The sequence below is a fragment of the Mus caroli genome, unplaced genomic scaffold, assembly GCF_978045245.1.
Source record: "Mus caroli unplaced genomic scaffold, Mus_caroli_1 scaffold_20, whole genome shotgun sequence".
NCBI classification, from domain to species: domain Eukaryota; kingdom Metazoa; phylum Chordata; class Mammalia; order Rodentia; family Muridae; genus Mus; species Mus caroli.
Window position 1 is genome coordinate 48,545,353 of NW_028227275.1, and position 25,196 is coordinate 48,570,548.

Below are 25,196 nucleotides of genomic sequence, written 5' to 3' on the forward strand. Positions count from 1 at the left end.
TACAGCCTTTCTCCATAAAGAAAATGATGAATACAAATTCTAAAAGCCTTGCTAGCTTCTAATGATTCAAAGATTTACCTCTGAAAAATAAAATGGATAAACACTCAGACTAACAGGAAGAGTTATAAATAATGGGTCTTCTCTGTTAGTGTCTTCTGATTGGGGGAGGGCAGTATCTGCTATATGCAAGGAAAGAAGAGACAGAGTACACTGCAGCTGCAAGTAGTGGCTGCTCTTCTCTAATGTGGGAGCAGAACATTTATCTACCACATGCACATGACAGTGAGTCACCAAACCACAAGCTGCTTTATTCATCACATGTGTCAGTAAAAATACACTTCTGCTTAAAAAGCAAAATGCAGAGACACTAAGGGTTTAAGACTATTGCATGACCCCTGATAGCAAAGAGAGAGTAAAACCCTGTGGCCCACATCTGAAGATTTGAACGGAGCATCAGTAGAGGTAAAAGGTGAGAAAGAGAAAACCAGCAGTGGAAAGAACTGTGCACATAAGAAATATACCTTCAGAGGCTCTTGATAGCATGCTCTAAATCTAAATACAAATATATAATTAAAAAGTAATGGGAAGCATCTTCAAAATTAAGGTTATATGCCTAGTAACATCTACAAAGGCCCTTATTTTTTCATTGTTTGTACGATATTAGCCCACTGAACAGAAGGCTGGGACAGAATGTATGCTCTTTCCTATCTTGGCCTCAGTTTTAGAGGCAAGGTGAAGCAGATGTGAGTCAAAGGAGAACTACTGTGAAAAGAGCTTAGTGAAGCATTTTTCACAGTAGGTCTTGTTGTTCTGCTCCTTGAAGATGCCTTTCGGCAGCTGTGTCAGACAGAAAGCACACACGAAGTGCTCAGGATGAAATTTATGTCCCATGGCACTGATGCAACGGCCAGTGATGGGCTGCCCACAGTCATGGCAGAGGGTCCCTCGGCGGTGATGGTAATGGAGTTCACAAAACGGACGGCCATCCAGTTCAAAGAAGGAGCCAGAAGAAAAACTACTGAAGCAGTCCTGAGGGTGGAGTGAACACAGACAAAGGAAATGCATGTCAAGTGATAATGCCACCAAATAAAATGTTTGTCTTCAAAATGCCTGCCAGTTGTATGATTTTGCTCAGGTCCTTGACACACAAAGGCTAGATTACCCATTTTTTCAAAGAGACCTGCAAAGGCCCACAACTGGTTCTGTGTGCTAGTTTTTCTTTAGAAAAAATTACTACCAAGGAAACACGGATTCCTCTCTTTAGACTAGAAACCATCTCACTAAGTAGAAACTAATCCTCTTAGGAAAGAAAACTCTTCAATTTTCCCTAAAACTGAAGGTAATTGAGCATACAAACCCCACACACAAAGCACTCTGGGTGCCAGACAGTGTTCATGGCTGAAAGGTAGTTTTCCAGCACTGGGCGGTTGCAGCCACCACACTTGGGTGAGAACATGGCTAAGAAATCCTTTCGGCAGTATGGCTTCTTGTCCTTCTCATGAAAGCCTGAAAAGATAAAATCAAAGCTGTAGTCTGAGTTCTTTAAAGCTACATTAGAAGCAAATATAAGGTCACTGATATAACCTCCCTCTCACAACTTCAGTGTGCCCATGTTCAAAACGGAGATAAGTCAGGTGCCTTTCAGCATTGATTCTGGGGTGCCATCTCAGTATCAGGGCGATTTCTCCTTAATCCCATGATACAAAGTGCTCCCTTGGCCAGAAGTACTGTGCCTGACATTGATACAACTGTGACTCAACTCAAATGGTCATCTTCTCAGAGGCATTGACCCTGACCTTTTGTGTCAATTTGTCTGTCTTCGTTATCTTTATAACACTTACTTCAGTGTTTATCTTAAGTCATTATACTCTGCCTTCCCTCACTCAACTAGATATCATTACCCCTCCCTCTATTTAAAATAAAATAATACTAAAGAGTAATTATCTCTTAGTAGTAATTGATAAGTTATTCATAACCAACTAGTCAATGGAGGAGATAAAACATACACACCCTGACTTAAATGCATCCTAAATGTGATCTCTCTGTGGGAACTGATAGGTCAACTAAGTGTGAATATCCTAACCAAAACTGTGTAACATGAGAACACACTCTATGCCTCGTCAGCCTAGTGGAATGCAACAAGGTGTGCTTAGTGAATTGCTTAAGCTGCCTACTCACTAAACATGCTAGAACTGTCCTGTGATCACAGGAGCCAGATCACAAAACTATAATAGCATGTTAGGGGTATGATCTAAATCACATAGCTGCTGCTGGTGCTCTTAGTTCTCGTCACTGCTGAATGCAGCTTGCTTCACTCAATTAAGCTTTCTTTTCAGAAATCGTGAATTGCAAAAATTACAAGACCTATGGACCTAGGGCTCCAAACAGCTCATTTCACACCTGTCCTGTGTTAGTCCTCTGAACCCTGCAGACTCAGAAGGGCAGTTTACTTTTATCTCTCTTTCTTTTCTGACCCATTGAAAAGATATTTAGAGTCTGTTTAAGGGAAACTGAATGTCAAACCACTCACTACTTAAGAAAAAGGAAGTCATCTTCCTTGCTTTTGAATAGCACAGCTTTCTTTTTTTAACTTTCAGCATGCTTCACTCATCTAAAAACTTATTAAAATGCAGATTGCTAGATCCTCCCCACTTCCCCCAACCCATGCCTAGTTTTTTATTCAGTGTTTCTGTGATAGTACTGAAGATTTTGCATTTTTAACATGCCCCCAAGTGATATAAATTGGTATTTCTTAAGAAAGCTGCAAGACAATGCACCTAACCTAGGTATGACCTCCATTTAGAAATCTTCAGGGCAGTTGGTCTCCAGAGTGAGACAGTAGGGGAGTAAGAACCTCCATTTCAACTTGGATAAGTCTCAGGAGGAGAATCAAAGCAACCCACCAAACTTGCTATACTGTTACCACACTTAGTAACCCAATAAATTGGGAAAGTTTCAGCATTACTGTCCCTAAGGCTCTCTCTGGGTCCAATTACCTCAAGAGAATGAATGAGAGACACTGACAATTAAACGTACCACAGAGAGAGGAGGGTGTTTTCACTCTAGTGTGACTCTTAGCCAAGGGGGAAATTAGAGAGCACCTGCATGGCCTGGATAATGAACAATTAAAAAGAAAGATGTAGGCACTGAGGACATAGTCCCTTAGGAAGGATGCTAAGGACCAATGCTTTTAGAAACTTTAGTCTTAAAGAGGGATTCTCTGAACTGAGGAAAAATGTGGATGAACTTAATTTCCCAGGAGGCTCCATAGTTAAACTGTTATTATTGATGCTCTGTATGTGACTATGTAGCTTGGAATAAAAGTCAGGATGCCATCTAATTAATGGACTGACCATATGGCAGGAGACCCATTTACAAGAAAGCCAGGAAAAAGAATATAACTATAACCCAAAAAGGAGCTTCTAACTAGTAAATAGTCCCTTTGCCAGATGCCTTCATTAATAAATATTTTTAGTGTAGTTTCATGCTTATTTCAAATCATAATGACCTAATCAACTTTGTCAGGTTATGAGGATCCCAACTCAAGAACAATTAAACTAGATATGTTTTGCAGTCATCCTAAAGGCTGGGCATTTTTCTTTTGTACATAAGTATGACTGTGCTTCAAATGTGCCTTTACTTGTTTCCAGGCAATTTCTACATCATCAATACCAATGGACAGTGCTGTTCACCCTCTCCTTAAAGGTCATCAATGAGAAACCAAAGTACAAATCTAGCTTAGGGAATTTCTGAGTTTATTGGGTTTATATAGTATGATTAACCCTGGAGAAGCCACATCACCAGAAAGTCTCCCTGAACATGGATAACAACTTCCCTATAGCTGCAAAGATGGAATTCCCTCTTCTACTAACCTTACACACTGTATTTTCTAGCACCTCCTGAGAACATGAGACCATGTACCCCTAGATTAGAATCACATTCAGCTGGCCAGGAAGTGATCCTCCTTGGCCCCTCCTTCTATGAAGAAATATCAACAATCAACAAGCTCAATTAGTGTCTCAAGCAAGTTAGCCATCCCTGCTCAGATGAAAATGATGGCTGTTACGGTTAGAGGAAAGCATTCTGCAACAGCCAATATACATTTAATGTATACTTATTAATTAATTCTATTTTATTCTCATATTTCTATTTCTACTTATACATGAAAATATGACACATTTTAGTATGATTTAGATTATCCCAGTAAAAATGTTGCTTAATTAAAGTAGAATATAGAAGTGAAAGACATACTGATTTATTAAGTACATTGAACAAGCTCCAATGAACAGGCAAATCACTATAAAGAACTTCATTAATACATTATGTCAGTGTTACTTTATCAGGCTCTATTGTCTGGTAAAGTATAAAAAATTGTTACTAAGAAAGTAACATGTTCTAGTAACAGGAGAAGAATTGAGTGTTAGTCAAAGAGCAGTTAAATTCTGTTAGCAGAAGTGTATCTAGTTAAAGTTTAGGGCAGATGCCTTGGTCAATAAAGTGTTTGCCTTGTAAACACAAGACAATGAACTCAGATACCCAGACCAGCAAACAAACAAACAGAGAAACAAAGCAGCCACGGTGACACTGAGACACACATATTTGTAATCTCAGACCTGTGAAGCAGAGACAAGTGTTATCTTGGGGCTTAATAGACAAGCAGACAATTCTACCTGGCAAGCTTTCAAACCTTACCTCTAAAACACAAACAAACAAACAAACAAACAAACAAAAACAAGGCAGCTGAGGGATAATACCTAAGGTTGCCCTCCAGCATCTATATGCATTTGTATACTTGGGAGGTATAGGGAAGAGGACCAGGAGTCATCATCTTCAGACATGATAAGTCTGAAGCCAACCTGAGCTATATGGCACTCTGCTCCAAAAACAAAACAAAAGAAAAGGGGGTGGGGTGGGGGGATCAAGGCAATTCAGGAAAAAAAATCTTAACAAGCAGCTAAAAGTAGGTCACATAGAAAAGATAAAACAGGGCTGGTGAGATGGCTCGGGGTCAATGAGGACCTATGTTCAATCGCTGGGGCCCACGTAGCAGCAAAGACTAACTCACACTTGTCTTCTGACCTGGACATGTGCATCATAGCATGCTCAAATTCACACACAGAACAAAATTGCAATAAAAATGTGGACATTATAACAAATGAGAATAAAATCTTAACGAAAGCCTTTCAACTATGGAAGAGGAACTCAGTCTTAATGCAAACAGTCCCCGTTATTTATTTATTTATTTACACAATTCCCTCAAACAGCAACTTAAGGGCAGTGGAGGATAAAAACATGTAAGGAGTCATCTAAATTATAAAAGAATCAGAAGAAAGATGGGAGGGGATGTCACTATAAAATATCAGTAAGAGTTTTGTTTGTTGTTACATAAATTACAGGAGTGGCCTCTAACATGACAGAGCTAGAACTGAAAGGAACACCCATTCAACAGTTGGGTCCTCAGCATGAGCACTCTAGGAACTGAAGCAAAGTTCAGGACAAGATTGGTTCAAAGTCTCAAAAGTCATTGGACAATCAGATGTCCCATCCTGTCACAAAACACAGGGATTACTTGAAAGAATTTAGTAGAGTCTCAGGGTACTCTAGCACACCTATGAACTAAGTCAAGTTCTCCACAGGCAGGGGAAAATGCAATTAAGAAAGGCTGGCAAATGATGGCGCCCTTGACCTTGACCCTGACCCTGACCCTGACCAAGCTCCCCCACCTGCTTAAACTCAGTGTGTCAAAAATCAAACCAACCGGCAAACAAACAAACACCAAAAAACTAAAAAATTCTCCCAAATCAACAACAAAAAGTCATCAGAGTGAAAAGGGTCCTTGTCAGAAGGAAGGGGGTAAAGTGAGGCAGAAGAGAGGTTGAAGAGGGAGGTTATAGGTTATAGGGGTCAGGTCACACATTGTAAATGTATGGAGTTAGCAGAGAACACAGAGGATCTGAAAAGAAAGGTAGCAACAGGGGTTTCCAAGGATAATTTGGAAAGAGGGACCAGAATGTCTGCTGCTTAGCAGGAAGACAGAAAGCATTTCAGGTTGGAGCAGGAGGGTTGGCCTCTCTTACCAGAACACTGATAAAATAAAATGAACCAGATATATTATCAGATACACCTGTGTTTTGAAAAGGATCTCACAAGAAATCAAAGAAGATCTCAGAAGATGGAAAGATCTCCCATGCTCATGGATTGGTAGGATCAATATAGTCAAAAAGGCTATCTTGCCAAAAGCAACCTACAAATTCACCGCAATCCCCATCAAAATTCCAACTCAATTCTTCAATGAATTAGAAAGAGCAATTTGCAAATTCATCTGGAATAACAAAAAACCTAGGAGAGCAAAAACTCTTCTCAAGGATAAAAGAACCTCTGATGGAATCACCATGCCTGACCTAAAGCTGTACTACAGAGCAATTGTGATAAAAACTGCATGGTACTGGTATAGCGACAGACAAGTAGACCAATAGAATAGAATTAAAGACCCAGAAATGAACCCACACACCTATGGTCACTTGATCTTTGACAAGGGAGATAAAACAATCCAGTGGAAAAAAGACAGCACTTTCAACAAATGGTGCTGACACAACTGGCGATTATCATGTAGAAGAATGCGAACTGATCCATTCTTTTTTTTTTTTTTTTTTTTTTTTTTTGGTTTTTCGAGATAGGGTTTCTCTTTATAGCTCTGGCTGTCCTGGAGCTCACTTTGTAGACCAGGCTGGCCTCGAACTCAGAAATCCGCCTGCCTCTGCCTCCCGAGTGCTGGGATTAAAGTCTCCTTGTACTAAGGTCAAGTCTAAGTGGATCAAAGATCTCCATAAAACCAGAGACACTGAAACTTACAGAGGAGAAAGTGGGGAAAAGCCTCAAAGATATGGGCACAGGGGAAAAATTCCTGAATAGAACAGCAATGGCCTGTGCTGTAAGATCGAGAATTGACAAATGGGACCTCATAAAATTGCAAAGCTTCTTCTGTAAGGCAAAAGACACTGTTAATAAGACAAAAAGGCCACCAATGGATTGGGAAAGGATCTTTACCAATCCTAAATCATATAGGGGACTAATATCCAATATATAAAAAGAACTCAAGAAGATGGACTCCAGAAAATCAAATAACCCCATTAAAAAATGAGGCACAGAGCTAAACAAAGAATTCTCAACTGAGGAATACTGAATGGCTGAGAAGCACCTGAAAAAATGTTCAACATCCTCAATTATCAGGGAAATGCAAATCAAAACAACCTTGAGATTCCACCTCACACCAGTCAGAATGGCTAAGATCAAAAATTCAGGTGACAGCAGATGCTGGTGAAGATGTGGAGAAAGAGGAATACTCCTCCATTGTTGGTGGGATTGCAAGCTTGTACAACCACTCTGGAAATCAGTCTGGCGGTTCCTCAGAAAATTGGACATAGTCCAACCGGAGGATCCAGCAATACCTCTCCTGGGCATATATCCAGAAGATATCCCAACAGGTAAGAAGGACACATGCTCCACTATGTTCATAGCAGCCTTATTTATAACAGCCAGAAGCTGGAAAGAACCTAGATGTCCCTCAACAGAGGAATGGATACAGAAAATGTGGTACATTTACACATTGGAGTACTACTCAGCTATTAAAAACAATGAATTTATGAAATTCCTAGGCAAATGGATGGACCAGGAGGGTATCATCCTGTCTGAGGTAACCCAATCACAAAAGAACTCACATGATATATACTCACTGATAAGTGGATATTAGCCCAGAAACTTAGAATAACCAAGATACAATTTTCAAAACACATGAAACTCAAGAAGACCAAAGACCAAAGTGTGGACACTTCCCCCTTCTTAGAATTGGGAACAAAACTCCCATAGAAGGAGTTACAGAGACAAAGTTTGGAGCTGAGACGAAAGGATGGACCATCCAGACACTGCCCCACTCAGGGATCCATCCCATAATCAGCCACCAAATGCAGACACTATTGCATATGCCAGCAAGATTTTGCTGAAATGACCCTGTTATAGCTGTCTCTCCTGAGGCTATGCCGGTGCCTGGCAAACACAGAAGTGGATGCTCACAGTCAGCTATTGGATGAAACACAGGGCCCCCAATGGAGGAGCTAGAGAAAGTACCTAGGGAGCTAAAGGGTTCTGCAACCCTATAGGTGGAACAACAATATGAACTAACCAGTACCCCCCAGAGCTCATGTCTCTAGCTGCATATGTATCAGAAAATGGCCTAATCAGTCATCATTGGGAAGAGAGGCCCCTTGGTTTTGCACACTTTATATGCCTCAGTACAGGGGAACACCATGGCCAAGAAGTGGGAGTGGGTGCGTAGGGGAGCAAGGAGGGTGGGGTATAGGGGGCTCCTGGGATAACATTTGAAATGTAAATGAAGAAAATACCTAATTAAAAATTGGAAAAAGAAAAAAAAGAAAAGGATCTCACAATTCTATCAGGTAAATTAGTGATAAGGATAGTGAAAACTAAGCTAAAGGAAAGAAACTCAAATGCTGACTCCAAGGGGGAGACAATGGTTTCATGTATTTAAGTGATACGGACACATTGTGTGGGGGATGGGTTGGGTGCATGTTTGTGTGAGTACAGTGTACATGTAAATGGGTCATGACAACCTTGGGTGGCAGTTCTCTCTTTCCATGCTTGAGACAGCCTCTTGGTTGCAGAGTGTGCATGAGGCTGGCTGGCCTTCAGGCTTCCAGGGATTCTCCAGCCCTCACATCCCTGGTGAAAACCTGCTGTCACAGGCATGTGCTCCAGGCCTAGCTCTTAAGCATGTCCTAGGGATTCAGACTCAGGCCTTCTTCATATTGGTGCAGCAAATGCTTCACCTACCAAGTTATCTAATGAGGCCACAGTCTGTTTTTAAATGATGAATTTTCACTTTAATTAAAAAAAATCAATATAAATAAAACTTAGTAATGTTGGAGAAAGGTACAGAGATGGCATCTAGGTATGAAACAGACTTGTAAGTGACAGTGCTGAGAACCAAAACTCAGCAGACAGCAGTCCCCAAGGAATAGTGCTGTAGGCCTTCCCATCTCCCTTCCTTGTGCTTGGCTGTAGCCTTCTCCTACCTTCTGCACCAAATACCTCTCCACAGTGAGAGCAGAAGAAGTGCTCTGGGTGCCATGTCTTGTTCATTGCTGTCAGCACTTTCTTAGAACAGGAAACACAGAGAGGTATTAGAAGGCTTTAGAGTTGTAAAGCATGCCCAGGGCTCTTCATACATGGTCAAACACTGCATGAAAGCTGTCAGAGTGGGGCTTTACTTACATCTGTGATGGGAGCAGCACAGTAGGCACAGCGTGGAGAGAACAGGTGATGGTAGTCTTTTGAGCAGTAGGGCAGGCCACTCCGCTCAAAGAAGGGACTGGAACCAAGCTCCTCCTTGCAGTGAGTGCAGACAAAGTGCTCTGGGTGCCAGGATTGCCCCAGGGCATGGATCACCTAGGAACATCATAAAGCCTGACATGGCAGTGCAGCAGAATGTACCTCTAGAGGGCACTCTGCATGTTGCATTTCATATAGACAACACCTCTGGGTTATATACAAGGCTCAGACCTAGGTTGCACTAAGACCATCTATGACCATGCATGCTTAAAGGGTAGTAAAAGGGATATAATAACAAGACTGATCAAGAAGCCAAGCAGATTCTATTCCTCAGATCTGAGCTCCTTGTTTCTCATCCTTCTGGAGTCAGATCAGAAAGCCCTGTATCATGGTTTTGGTGATAATGATTCAGAGTAAGTCCCAGTATCTCTAATTTAAAGTTACATTTAGCTGAAATTGCATGGATTAAATTTAAATCCAAGAATGTCTGAATAAAGGGAACAGCATAAAAGGTAATCTCAGTAGTGGCAGTGAACAAAAATGATTAGGAATTTAAACTCGGAAGCTAGACTGTCCTGGACTCAAATGTTCCCCTTGCTTGTTACTTACTAGATCTTGGTCTTGCCAGTCAATGTCACTGAGCTCTTGACTTCATTGCTTTTGCAAATGGTACTCTAATAAAACCTCCTTAATGTGTTGATTCAAGTATTAAATGCAGAAATATTTATAAAACACTTAGTTCCTATTACTGTAAGCAGTCAGTGACTGATAACAAATTCTCCAACATCTTATAATACAAATAGAAAGAGCCATCCTTGGACACCCACAAACACAGATGCTATTGGCCTAACATCCTAGATCACCCCACCTTCCCAGCAATTGGCTTCTGGCAGGAAGCACAGTAGCCCTTGGGGACTGTGGCAATCCCAAGATCTTGTAGTTCCTGTTCCAAGTCCCCCAGCATTGAGTCCAGAGACGCCTTGTGATCCTGCTGGTCTGGCAAGGGTTTCCTGCTGGTGTCTGCTTTCACTGAAACCTGAGACAAGGAAAGAACCACAAAGAGAAATCACCCTACGTTCACCTTTCTTTTTGACATCTGCTATACAACCTATCAGTTCACTTCCAATGACAGATCTTGCTTTCCCCTAACCTTCCTTCAAGGTGCTGGAGACACCCAACATGAACATGAATAAAAACACTTTTATTTCTACTTTATTTCAAATTCCTTGGCTAAAATGATATCTGATTTGACATTTGTTTGTGAATCTTCTGGCTGCCAAAAAATTGAGTGTATGAAGATTAGTCTTGGTGGCTCTTACAGTGGCCCGGGTAAAAACTAGTTATTTCTTCATTTTATTTATTTATTTACTGCCAAACACCTAATTTGTTCCACTCAGCATTCTAAGAACTTACTATAAAGCAATATATAGAAATACTGAGTTTCTAACTCATGGAATTTTCATCTATGAATGGCAGGTAATAAACGTGATGCATGTCAGATAAAGAAAAGATGTAGGTTATAAGATTTATGTGCTGGATGTAGTGTGATAAGTACCAACTGACTCAGGACAGTGGCCTCTGAGGAAGAATACTAGAGCATACGTACTCAAGAATCCAGACATACTGGCATTAGTGAGATTGTCATTCCACAGAGAGAAAAGGCCCAAAGAATAAAACCATCTGGCATATTAAAAGAAAAGTTATAAGATGAGCAGAGCCAGAGCAGGAGGACTAGGACTGAACACACAGAAGACTGTATGGAGGAAAGTGAAGATTATCGAGGTCCTTTATGGAAAAAGTTTGACTCATCTAACAGGGGAGGAATGTGGCTGGCATGCAGCTAATCTGAGACTAAGGAAAGCAAATATGGAGGAATACTTTGTAATGATTTGTGTGGTATTTAAGGCCAGTTAAGAGAGAGGGTAGTGAGACTATCTATGGATTGAATTTATTCAAACACAGAAACAAAGCAATTACTATAAATCATTCAAGTCAGTTTAACACACACACCCCACCACCACCACATCACACCACACCACACCTTCTCCCTTCAACATTTCATGTCCTTTTCATCATTGGCTGCTGCTACCATCTAATTACTTAATGATTATCTTATCAGATAGATACACTGTCTCTCCACTGCCTCCCCATCAATTTTTTATCATCCATCAAATAGACATTCAATGCTTCACACCCATCTACCCTCACTTTGTCTTCCCAACTGCATTCTCTATTTCACAGTTAGAAGCCTTATTGTTGAAGTGGGCAGGCTCCCAACTTTCTCCTGAACAGTTCAGACAAGATCTGCCTATAGGCCTCTAATTATTCAATTTTCACTGTCTGGAATAGCCTCATATTATTTTACCATGCAAATGCTTATTTCCCTCAAAAATTGATCATTAAACAAAATTCTTTCCTCTGTTTTATATAATAGAGTTTAGTGTTTGTGAGGTATCTATTCACAAGGTTACTATCTAGAGATAACAAAATAGTTACTAATTTTACATTTGAAAAATAACTAAGTAAAAATATTCTTCACAGATCAAAAACTCAGGGGACAGCAGATGCTGGCGAGGATGTGGAGAAAGAGGAACACTCCTCCATTGTTGGTGGGATTGCAAGCTGGTACAACTACTCTGGAAATCAGTCTGGCAGTTCCTCAGAAAATTGGACATAATACTACCGGAAGATCACATGGTGGGACTTGTGTCTCTAGCTGCATATGTAGCAGAGGATGGCCTAGTCAGTCATCAATGGGAGGAGAAGCCCTTGGTCTTATGAAGGTTCTATGCCCCAGTGCAGGGGAATGACAGGGCCAGGAAGCAGGAGTGGGTGGGTTGGGGAGCAGGGCGGTGTGTGTGTGTGGAGGGGGGGTTGTAGGGGGGGTGAATTGGAGGTTTTTCAGAGAGAAAAATAGGAAAGAGGATATCATTTTGAAATGTAAATAAAGAAAATCCTCAAGACAAACATAAAAAAATATTCTTCACATCTACATCTTTTTGCTTGCATATTCTAAAATACTTCTGGATACATATGTAAGCTGCAGTATAATCTGAAGACCAGCAGGGGGCAGAATGGGACAATCCGAGACATGATATGGAACCGGTTTTACTGTATTTTTGTACTTTTGATTTTTATACAATGTATGTGGATTATTTTTAAAACATACATTGTAAGTTAAATTTTAAATATACCAAGATACACTTTAAATCAATGAGAAAACACAGCATAAATTTCCTAATGATTGTTGTTCTCTAGCATTGTTAAGTATGCAGTGCAAAGTGTCAATTCACTCAACTTTAGCATAGATGTTAGCTAATTGTAAAGTATTAGCCATCAGAGAACCTTGTCTGGGACATTTATTCATCTGTCCCTCCAACAACTATGTGTTGTTACTGAGTGCTAGGGTGCTGAGCAGGATGTGGAGAGTTTCATGTCTTGTCCTTGCTCCCCTCTATCACACACATTTTAAGTCTCCTTTAAACATTTCATACTGATTTCATGGGTATGCATCCTAACTTCCAATCAGATTTAAAATGGTTAGATCTCTGTATTAAGAATTCTAGATCTACTTCCTTGATAAATGCTTAAGGCTCCTTATCTGGTTTCTGCTTTCTACCAGGATGCATGAGCTTGCCATTTTCACTCTACAGACAAGAACAAAGAGCAGATTTTATCTCGGTATGGGCTCAGAACTTATCCTTCCTACCTTGGCCTCCCTTGCTCCATCGCAGCCTGCCCACCGGCCTCTTTGTCCTGCTCAGGCATGTGTGTTTAACAACCCTTCTGCAGGTACAATCTTTGCCCTTGGGATTTTCCAACTCTTATATGTATCGAGGCCTCATCTATTCTTCAAGTGTCCATTCTAACTCCCATCACAACTGTTCTGATAAAATCTGTTTAACCTCTCAAAATCCCTCAGCTTTACTCCACTCATTGGAAAATCACCATCCTTTTCTTCTATAAATACTGCAGAGCTCTATAACTATAACAAAAACAATTCAAGATCCTCCAGATCAAGGCCTATGACATTGTACCATGTTATCGTTCGTGCACAAATGAGTTTCTCCACTGAATTAAATATAGTCTAAGAAAGTGAGCACCACCTTAAAATTCCCAAGCAAGGGATGAAGACTGACCATTACTAAGTTAACGTGGTGCCTCTCTGGAACTCAGAGACTTCAAAGTTCAGACAGTACCCACCTTGGCCTGCATTTCACTCAGGTGGGCCATGAGCTCATCCAACTGAGCAGCTGCTGAGGTTTTGGGAGGCAGGACTGATTCCTTTGGCTCTTGGACCTCACTACAGATAGAATAAGAAAAAGCAAAAACTCAAATAAATATTAAGTCACATATAACATACCAAAGGATGCAGTTTTACATATTAATCTATTTGATATGAATCTAAAAACCAGAGACAGGAAATATTTTAAGTATAGCTACTACTCTAAATTTTTAAATAAGGCCTCTCTGTATTGTATATCTGTTTCATTTTGATCCCTTAAATAAATAAATATATGTATGCATACATACATGAATACACACATGCATACATATATAACCTATTTCTTTTCAAGTGTATGAAGAAAAGTATTGGACATGGCTCCAATTAATAGAGTACAAGAAACTTCAGAACAGAGCTGTAAAGCCATATTATGTATTTTAATAGAGAAATTTAAAATTATAAGTCATAACCAATGGAGAGTTTTAAAGATAACCAAGAAACCTGAATTCCTCTAAAGATGACTAACAGTCATCAGGTATACAAGAAGGTGCTCAAATTCATTATTCATCAGGAAAATGAAAACCAATATTACTATGAGATAATCCTTCATACCCATTACAGCCTGAGGCAAATGCTGGCAAAAGTAAGGAGAACTGAAACCACAGTAAACTGCCAGTGGTGTGCAGGTTGGTGTAGTCACCATGAGAAACAATATGAAGGCTTCCGAAGAAATGAAAAATAGAACTATCATATGACCCAGCAGTCCCTCTCTGCTGTGAAGGAAATGAAACTGGCACATAGTAAAGAAGTCTGTGACCCAATGTTTCTTACAGTGTTATTTACAAGATATGTAAATAACCAAATTATCTGTGGATGAGTAAATTAATTAGGGCAGTTAAACTATAATGGATGACATAAACACTGGAATATAATTTGGCCTTAGAGAAGAAGCAGATCAACATAAATGAGCCTAAAGGACATTGTATAAAATTAAATAGAAGTACAATATTGCATATTGTACATACATGCTTATATGTAGAATGTAAAAAGATTAAATTATAGAAATAAAAAACAAAACAATGGTTTCTAGGAGCAAGAAATGTGAAAGGAAATAAAATGTATGCCAGAGGACCCAAAGTAGTAGATACGTGTTTAGAGATCTAATAATGTACAAGTTGGGGCTTATAGGTAATAAAATTGGACATATTTGAGATTACTACTAAATCTGAAAATGTGCATATTTGCTTCATTACATCACCTTAAGCACGTTAACAATAACCTCAGTGTCATCAATAATTAATTCATCAGTGTTGCCTTACGGACAGAAATCAATAAAGAACTTCTCATTGGTGTCATTTAACCAGGAGAGAGCCTCGGTTTGAATTCTCTACTTTGCTCTCCTCATGTCTTCCATCATTCCTAACAAAGTGCATTCACTGTGCATTTCTTTTCTTTTTTTTTAGAAATATTTATTTTATTTTATGTATTTAAGTTCACTGTTGCTGTCTTCAGAGTCACCAGAAGAGAGCATCAGATTCCATTACAGATGGTTGTGAGCCACCATGTGGTTGCTGGGAATTGAACTCAGGACCTCTGGAGGAGAAGTCAGTGCTTTTACCCACTGAGCCATCTCGTCAGCCCTACTGTGTATTTCTTAAATAGCACAAAAATCACTGAGTGAGCAAAGAATGGGAAATGCTGTACAGAAATCTGCAATAGAGTTTTATAAGGATGAAGTCATAACTCAAACTGACCCCAAATGATCCAGATAATAAGCAAACCAATGCTATCCAACAATATCCATATGTTTCATTTAACATTTTTGTTCTGTTTTCAGCAAATGATTATCATAACAAACATGCATGCATTACTGTTGGGTCAGGAGTACATAATTTAGGGTTACAGCTACACGTTTGCTTAGGTAGCTAAAGCTGATTACATGAGAAATCCAAGGCAAGTGAGGTTGGTTGTTACATTGTTCTCTTAAGAGCTAATTAAACAAATAGGCTGAGTATACAGCTGGAAAGCCGTTTTATGTGACCTTGAAGTCTATTATTAACTGTCAAATCCAGCAGAAATTGCAATCTTTTGTGTGTAAGAGATATTTCTATCATAATGAATTGTCACTAAGTAAGTATTCACTACCTATATGTATCCTGAATATTATATTGTAAGCCTTGATATGTACAATAAATCAAAGAGAAGCTCCACATTAAGTAGAGATGTATACTATATGTCACTTCCCCCTTTAAATTCTATAAAATTCCATACAAATTCCAGAAGAATTACTTGAGCTATCAATAAGACTACATTAAATTTATGGGCTAGAACACCCAAGAGAAAACTTTTAAGGTTTAAAAGGCTAAGCATGTGGAAACACTTTTGTCATCCTTACAACTTCAAGACAGAAGCACACAGATCGCTATGAGTTCCAGACCACCCATAGATATACAGACACTATCTCAAAAATAACAAAAACAAAAACAAATTTTGGGAGGAAAAGTTTGTCCTAATAGAGGTAACATTTTATAAAATAAAGATAATTAGGAGTAATCAGTTATTATGCAACACTGACAAGTGAAAATAAATGAGTGTAATGGTAACAGAATAAATAAACAGGTCAAAAGAGTAGACTAGAAAATTCAGAAGCAGACCCCTACACCTGTAAAGATCCAGTATATTTCATGAGGCATTTTAAAGTGTCAGAATTATATTTAATGGACTTAATAACAATCTGTCTAGAACAATTTTTCAGCCCTCGACACATCAAATATATAAACAAGTGAGTGGAATTGAATATATAAATATTTTAAAAATTAAAATATTAGAAGAAAATGAGTAACTTTTAACAATTTAGAAACATGAGCATGTTTTAAACAAGGAAAGAACAGTAAAGAGATAAGGCTAAAGAGATATTTCTGTGGTTAAGGCCACTCACTGTCCTAGCAGAGGACCTAGGTTTGGACCCACAACCTACATGGCAGCTTACAACTCTCTGTAACCCCAGTTCCAAGGGATCAAACAACCTTTCCTGATTTCCATAAGCGCCAGAAACATCGATGCTACACATGTATATATATATTCATGCAAAATATCTATACACATAAAAATTAATTTAAAAATAAAGAAAAAGTGTGTTTAAAACCTCTGAAGTGAAACAAAAAAAAGAAAATCTATTAATAAAGTCTGTTTCACAAAATTACTATAGTTCAATCATTCAAAATATTTGTAAAACTTCTATATATTCAAAAAGCAAACCAATGGAAACATGAGCTACATTGTTAACAGGTTGAAGAAAGATAAATTTAAACGTTTATTATTATAGATATGAGAATGAAAGTTCCCAAAAGGAAATTGTGCATTCAACTTAATCGGCAAGGTTGATTAATTAACTTGAACTTCAATGATTGTGGTGCAGATGGGATGTTGTATGTCCAGAAGCTAATAACAATTTTTCTTAGGCTATATTTAGGACCATAAACAGTCATTTCTTACACATATAACATCCTGTGACTAATAGATAAAAATTTTATGGAATGTTTTAACAACAAAATCTTAGTTTTCATCAACCATAAAACTAAGGATCCTATTAGATTAGCAGTAAGGCCTAGAGCAGAGATTTCAATCCACATCCTTAATGTTTCTATTAATGTGTTTGAACATTCCTTAATTTATTAGTTTTCTTGTTTTGTCACTTATAAAGACTTTATCAATGTTTTCCCATGTTATAACATGGAATTTTTGGTAGCCTAAATCTATGCTTGTAGGCCATGGCTACTCATATTTGGCTTCAGAATAAACAATCTCTTATTTCCTTTAAGGTAAGAGTTATGTTTCACATTGGCACATGAAAATATACAACTCACAACCAAGAGGAGTTTAAGAACGAGGAAGACGAAAATATAAATGTTTCAATCGTACGTGGAAGGGGGAACAAAACAATCACAGGAAGTAGAGGAAGGGAGGGATCTGGGAGGGAGAGGGGAGGGAGATGAAAAAAAGGGGGGTTAGGATCATGTATTAGAAGGGACAGGAGAGAGGTACACAGGGTCAGGAAATTGACTAGAAACATGTAGCACTGGGGGATGGGGAACTGCGGGTAGCCACTAGAAAGTCCCAGACTCCAGGGAAGCAAGAGACTCTCAGAACCCAACAGGGATGACTTTAGCCTAAAAACACAGAAAAGGAGACTACAACCTGTAGAGACCACTTCCAGTAGATAGGCATGCCCCTCCCCATCCAGTTGAGCGATGGGGCCACCCACGCATCTCAAAAATTTTAATCTAGAAATGTTCCTGTTCAAAGAAAAGACAGGGACAAAAAATGGAACAGAGACTGAAGGAAAGGCCAACCAGAGATAGGCCAACCGGAGACTGTCCAACCTAGGGTTCTATCCCATCTGCAGGCACTAAACCCCCACACTATTGCTGATACCAACAAGTGCTTGCTAACAAAAGCCTGGTATGGCTGTTCCCTGAGAGGTTCTACCAGCACCTGACCAATACAAATGTAGATACATCCAGCCATTGGACTGAGCCCAAGGACCCCAATGGAAGAGCTAGGGGAATAACTAAAGGAGCTGAAGGGAATTGCAACCCCCTAGGAAGAACAATATCAGCTAACTGGACCACCCAGAGCTCCCCAGGACTAAACCACCATCCAAAGACTATACGTGGAGGGAGCCATGGCTCTAGATACATATATAGCAAAAGATGGCCTTATCTGACATCAATGGGAGGGGAGGTCCTTAGTCCTGTGGAGGCTTGATGCCCCAGTATAGGAGGATGCTAGAGCGCTGAGGGGGTGAGTGGGTAGAGGAGCACTCTTATAGAGGGCAAAGGGGGGGAGGGGGATGGGATGGGTAGTTTGTGGAAGGGTAACCTAAAAGAGGGATATAATTTGAAATGTAAATGAATAAAATGATTAATTTAAAACATTCCCCTTCCATAGCAAGCACTTAACCAAGTAATATCTCCCCAGCTCCAAATGTAGCTTTTTATCTAAGCCTGTTCATTCATAAAGCCTCCTCACCTTACAGTTGTAGAAAACTTGTTCATGCTCAAAAAAGTGCCCACACTTTCAAACTATAATCCATGTATAGCATGTAAAAGGAGAAAGACCATTGTCAAGATTCTCTAACATCAGCTGACTCAGCAATATTTTATTCTAAATAGAAAAAAATTTGAAGAGCTGATGACTGCAAATTTGAGCCCATACAGGAAATATCCTTGAAAGAAACCTCAAATTAAAAACCTCTGATCTGTCCCTAGCCGTTTAAAGAAAGCAAAAGCACCGTGCTATACCATGAGCAACAAGCTACTTTATGATTTGGAATTTTTAGTAATACAAAGCACAACACATGTTATTTGAAAGAATGTACAGAATGTATACTTTCCAAATAAGGAGCTCCATCATGCTGAGTTTTCCTCTGTTTAATTCTGCTATATTTTGTGAACGGTTCCTCCCATTATTACCAAAAGTGCTACTTTTGCTCTGGTATACTTATAAACTATTGCCATATTGCTATTGATGGACAGTGGTTAGAAACATCCCAGTGCTTCAGTCACAGCTGCTACTTAGCACACTCTCAAGGTATATTGGGAACAATGGGTATCCCATCTATGCAAACCAGAGTATATGGTGGAAACAAATATGGGAATCTAGCTTCTGAGTTTAGTGTTCTAGCTGGGCATGCTAGTATTTATGACTCAGAATCACAATCACCTAGGAAATTTATAACACTCCACACATAGTTATGGAAGGGTTTTATATCATTCTCTCACACACATCTCCATTGTAGGTATAGCTTGGTAATGGAAATGTACCAACGTATTGCAGTCTAGAAAATATAAGCAAGTTTGAGTTTAAAAAAAAATGGAAATACTATCATAGAAAATTGATTGAACAGATGGTGAGAGAGCTAAGAAGCAAAACAGAAGACATGGGGGTTACCTGAAAGCCCCAGCAGCAAGTCATCACCACCCCTGTGCTAAAGGACAGAATGCATGGCAACATCATGAGAGCCCATGCCTCTGGTTCAGTGTGCTGGGACAACAGCAGGTTGTCATGCTCCAACTGACAGAGATGCAGCTGCTGATAAAGACACTGGAAAGTCAAGCACCAAGGCAAGGCAAGTGCCCTGCATTTTCCTACTCTACATCTGCTGGTCTCTCCAGCACTTCTTGTTTATCAAAGCCCATGACAGCCAACTATCTTAAAACTTGGGAATACTGCTATTTGGATAAGGGATTTACTAAAAGAATTAGAAATGCCATACATGGACAGACAGATGGCAGCATGATGGGGTTCCTATGGCAAAGTGAGTCTCCTATACATGTTAGGGAAAGGGGGAGATTCTAAACTGCAGGGCTGATGAACAGTCTGTGGTTTATGCTTGCAGTCAGGCCAGCTCTGATAGGTAGCTGCACACAAGCGTGCACGTGTGTGTGTGTGTGTGTGTGTGTGTGTGTGTGTGTGTGTGTGTGTGTGTATGTGTGTGTGTGTTGAGAGTGGTCTGTTAGCATAGGACCTGTATGTAGAATAAGCTATAAGCTAGAGGAGAGCAAGTATCTAGAAAAGCAAGTTAAATGGAAAGCATTTGCAAAAATGGCCTGGCCCTAAATGACAGAACACAGAATATGAAAAGGGACAGAGGCCAGTTACCCAGTGCTGTAGGAGAAGATGACCATAAAATAGTGTCATGATTAAATAACTGATCACAGTGCTGGACATACTGGAAAATAATTAATGCTTGGACTGGTTTTCATGTTACATATTTTTTGAGTATTCATATGCATTTCTACTTACTTCTTTATAAAACATACTGTTGCTGAGAGCCTTTTAAGTACAGTTACCACTTTTGTTGTTTGTGTTTGTTTTGGTTTTAGCTAGGGCAGAGAGGTGAAGACAATGGAGATATGTTCACCTCTCACTTCCTGGAGCTGGATAAATAGGTAACATGTATATAAGTAAACTAGCTTCACTCCCACCACAGAAGGAAGTGACCTCAAGTGGAATATATTAAAATGACTTCCCGTAGCTCAAGTCCATAGCCTGATTTAACTCCCCATGTACGCTCTATGTACTATGGTCCTGAGATCAGATAGTGCAGTGGAGCACTCTGTGACAAGCACAAATCCTTAAGAAAAGCTTCTAGTTTCATGTGTGTGTGTGTGATGATTAAAGAGGCAAACACAAACGAGGTGGCCTTTCTGTTTCTGATTTGTTTTAGATTACTAATTCTGCTTTGGTTTGAAGAAATGACTTAGCCAATGAATCTATTCCATGTGTAACATTTACTAAATGTTCCTTCCACCACCTACATAACCTTTGAGCACACCTGGAAAGTAGAATTATGTATTCAGGTGTCTGTGATAGACCCTTGCTGTCTTCATATACCCTTGATCCTTGTACTGACATTGTTGGACCCTTGCTTAAGTTTCTTCAGGTGCATTTTCACCTTTGAGTTCTGTTGTATGACATCCGGAAGTGAAGTGCCAAAACTCTATGCTAATTCTGAAACTTTTATCCTTTTTAGGTGACTTTTAAAAATGCAGAGATACTCCCAACCCTGAGCCTGGACACCTGTCTGGAGGCGAGGTACCTTAAGAGGCTGCCAAGTCAGTGTAGAAGGGTTCTGCCTCCACTCAAAGGCTCTGGGAAGAGGCATACTATGGATGAAATCCAATAATAATCTTTACAAATAAATTTGTCACTTATTAATAATAAATTACCTGATAACTTTTAATTGTGAAGTTATTTATTAGAAACCAAAGCATACCTGTAGACATTGGGCTCCTGGATATTGGTTGCATACACGAGCTGCACCTAAGAAGTAAGTGACAGAAAAGAATAAAGAATGGCATTTGTGTTAGAATGCTGTAACTTATCAACATGGAGAATGAGGGCGGCTTATAGATGCCAAGGGGGATAACCAGAATGACATTTTGGTTCACACTTGTAGTCTAGGCTTCTTGGGAGGATGAGATAAAAGATGCATTAGTATGAGGTTAGTTTGGGCAGCATAGTGAGATCCTGTCTCAAAGCTAATAGTAGTAACAACAACAACAACAACAACAACAACAATAATAATAATAATAAATAAAAGAAGTAACTAGGATATTGCTTAAGCACTTCCAAAGGTAGAATTACCTTTTCTTTTTAAGATTTATTTATTTATTATATGTAAGTACACTGTAGCTGTCTTCAGACACACCAGAAGAGGGAGTCATATCTCATTACCGATGGTTGTGAGCCACCATGTGGTTGCTGGGATTTGAACTCAGGACCTTCAGACGTGCAGTCGGGTGCCCTGACCTGCTGAGCCAACTCACCAGCCCAGAATTACCTTTTATTATACAGAGAAAAACCAAATTCTAAACAGAATTTGGCACTTGAATGGTTACAACCCCCCCTGCCTTAAAAATAAAGATATAAAGAGATGTGTCATCCTCAGATAGGAAGCATAAAATAACACCGTGGCTCAGGGAAAATCACTTTAAACGCAATGGTGCCGAAGGGAAGGCTAAATCACAACCTTGGCTTATGAAAAGTATTAATGTGTTAACCAAAGATGTGACTGGACAGCAATTCACCTATTTACTCATATAACACAAACTTACTTAGTGACTATTATGTTCCAGGGCATAGGATGTTGTACCCAAACCACAAAATAAGACAATCACACTAAAACAAAATACTCTGGGAAATGAAGTGGAGTGCCTGCCTAGATTCCAAGAGGCACTGGGTTCTAATTCTAACTCCACATAAACTTGCTGTGGTAGTATACTCTTGTAACACCAGCACTTGGGAGCTGGATGCAAGATCAGGATTCAGTCTCATCCACTCCTATACAAAGAGCTCAAAGTCAGCCTACATTACTTAAAACCTAAAATAATAAAACAAAAACTGAATATTCTAGAGCTTGCATTCTATTGACAGAAAGCAGATTTAAAAGTTAGTCAGGGAGTATAAAATAATAAGTATAAAAGTATAACAAGGGAGTATAAAGGAATAATAATAAGTATGAAGATAGTAGCTGCTATAAATGCATTGATGTGGAAAAATTCACTGAGTAGAAGACACTTGAACAATGACTTGTATGAGGTAAGGAAAGCAAATGGGTATCAGGGAAATGTGGCCCCTGTACAAGGTCTGAAAGGGAATGACAGCTGAGAAGCAGGGAGGCCAGGGAGGCCTGCGCAGCGAGGCAGGGAGAGGGGCTAGATCTGCAGGTGGCAATCATGCATCATACAGCTCAAACTGAGACACTTGTAAGAGGAAAGGAGAGTTCTAGAATTAATTCCTGTGGTTTGATCTCTAAAGTTTTAATTTTGAGAGACAGACAGACAGACAGACAGACAGACAGAGAGAGACATAGTGAGAAAGAGAATCTGACTCTGTAATCTAGTCTGGAACTCAAGCACTCAGGTTCTGGTATGTTACTAGAATTGAGATTACAAATATATGTACCATAATGTACCATAATTCCCTAGTGAAGTACATATTACTAGTCAAACAACTTGGCTCTATTGTATTAGGGCACCTACAAAATAATTTCAATCAAGAACAAGGTGTGGTGGCTTGTGCTCTTACGTTTTAGGCCCAGCATTTGAAAAGCTGAGGCAAGAAGACTGCAAATTTGAGGCCAGCCTTGGTAACTGTCTTAAAATAATTGTAATAGCAACAACAATAATTGTGATCAAAATCTCTTTGCCTTATGTTTTAAATTTTTCCAAGGCAGAGCATCATGTAGCCCAGGCTAGCACCAAAGTTGCTATGTAGCTGAAGTTGGCCTGGAAGTTCTGCTCCTCATGATAACAGATGCAAGCCACCATACCTGGAGAGATTTCTTTTCTATAACAATTTACCCAAAATAATTTAAAACAACACACACACTCACGCACACGCTCACACACACGTTGGCATACACACAGACACACACACACACAAATATATATATATATATATATATATATATATATATATATATAAAATAAACATTTAAAACCACTTAAGAAAAGAATTATGCTCAACATATAGACACTTACCTTAATTGGAAACTTGGTCATTACTGCTTCTAATATTTTGATTTGGGAATTTTTCTTTAAAATGTTTATATTTTAAAATATCTATAGTTGTCACTTTTTTATTGCTTTTATTTATTTTGTTTTACAGTCCAGTCCTTATCCCACTCTTGGTCGGCCCTCCCACAGTTCCTCATCCCATTCTTCCTCCCCCCATCTCCAAAAGGATGCTGCCCCACGCATCCACCAGGCCTCCCTACTCCCTGGGGCCTCAAGTCTCTCGAGCATTAGGCACCTCTTCTCCCACTGAGGCCAGACCAGGTAGTCCTCTGCTGTATATGGGTCTGGGGTCTTGTACCAGTTCTAGTATGCAGCCTGATTGGTGGCTCAGTGTCTGAGAGATCTCAGGGGTCTGGGTTACTTGAGACAGCTTGTCTCCCTATGGTGTTACCCTCCTTCTCAGCTTGTGTGTCCTCCAAAAGGCCCAACAAGCGGCTGACTGAGACAAAAGAAGATACTTAAACCCTACCAATGGGCAGAAGTCAGGACCCCCTGTGGTTGAATTAGGGGAAGGCTGGAAGAAGCTGAGTCCTGTCACTTTTTAGTGTGTAATATTATCCAAAGCTACACTTTATAGTTAGTACATTTGAAGTTGTTATCTTGTGCTTCCCCCCCACCCCACCCCCCGAGACAGGGTTTCTCTGTGTAGCCCTGGCTGTCTGGAACTCACTCTGAAGACCAGGCTGGCCTCGAACTCAGAGATCCACCTGCCTCTGCCTCACAAGTGCTGGGATTAAAGGCATGGCATGTGCCACCACTGCCCAGCTAACTTGTACTTTTTTCTAGGGCACAATTGTTTTAATAGTAAAGTGATACCCCTAATACTGATGAACCTGAACATTCAGGACACATTCTGCTCTGTGAAACATATTCTTAATTCTGCTTTCTTTATTAAAATGTGTATACACATTCAGAAAAATGCCTTCTTTTGGTTAATTTCTTAGTGCACAAAACACTGGGCTTCACTAGGCCCATTTCCTGCATGTATATTAGTATGCTCTGCTTGCATCTCCCTGCCCATAACCCTCCTTGTGTCCTTTCCCTGTGGTTCCCCCCAACACACATACAAGTCCTTTTGTTTTTATATAATTTACAGAATACACCAAAGACACATATGACATAAAATACAATATTTGTTTTCTTTCCATCCTCCTTCCTCTCTTGGATTCTGCTCACCCCTCAGTCCTTCCATATTTAATGTCCCCCTTCTACTTTGTCCAAAACAATATTCCCACGTGTCTTCCCTATCCACCTCCACTCACAGCATCTTTCTGCATTAATATTTTAATAAGCCAAACTTTGAAGTTGCCTCTATTTGTGGTTCTTTTTAACACATTTTGTAAAAACTGGATAAGAGCAAAATCACTGACTTCTATAATTTCATTACATTTTGGTTTATAAATGTATCCAAAAAAATAAAGCCAAAATCCATCAATGTCAATATTTTTCAGAAACATGATTTCAAATTAAGCAATTTAGCTACATGATCTCTTTTGGTTTTTGCTAGGAAAAATTTAGAGCTGCTCAATTGTACTTTGTTA

General features: G+C 39.4%; 1 protein-coding gene across 2 annotated transcripts in view; it reads right to left on the reverse strand.

Moving 5' to 3' along the window:
* Positions 1-287: 287 nt before the first annotated feature.
* The window catches only part of Lpxn (leupaxin), a 33,932-nt gene continuing 9,023 nt past the window's right edge, over positions 288-25,196 (reverse strand). Inside the window, exons 2-9 of one of the 2 annotated variants that reach the window (XM_085833954.1) lie at positions 21,351-21,397; positions 18,602-18,654; positions 13,549-13,648; positions 10,214-10,381; positions 9,289-9,462; positions 9,090-9,171; positions 1,358-1,506; positions 288-1,029 (exon numbers count right to left, since the gene is read on the reverse strand). In XM_085833954.1, coding sequence (XP_085690080.1) covers positions 760-1,029; positions 1,358-1,506; positions 9,090-9,171; positions 9,289-9,462; positions 10,214-10,381; positions 13,549-13,648; positions 18,602-18,627 — 969 coding nt within the window. In that variant the 5' untranslated portion in view covers positions 18,628-18,654; positions 21,351-21,397 and the 3' untranslated portion in view covers positions 288-759. The remainder of the gene's footprint in view (positions 1,030-1,357; positions 1,507-9,089; positions 9,172-9,288; positions 9,463-10,213; positions 10,382-13,548; positions 13,649-18,601; positions 18,655-21,350; positions 21,398-25,196) is intronic. The other variant, XM_021152552.3, reaches the window with a different exon arrangement.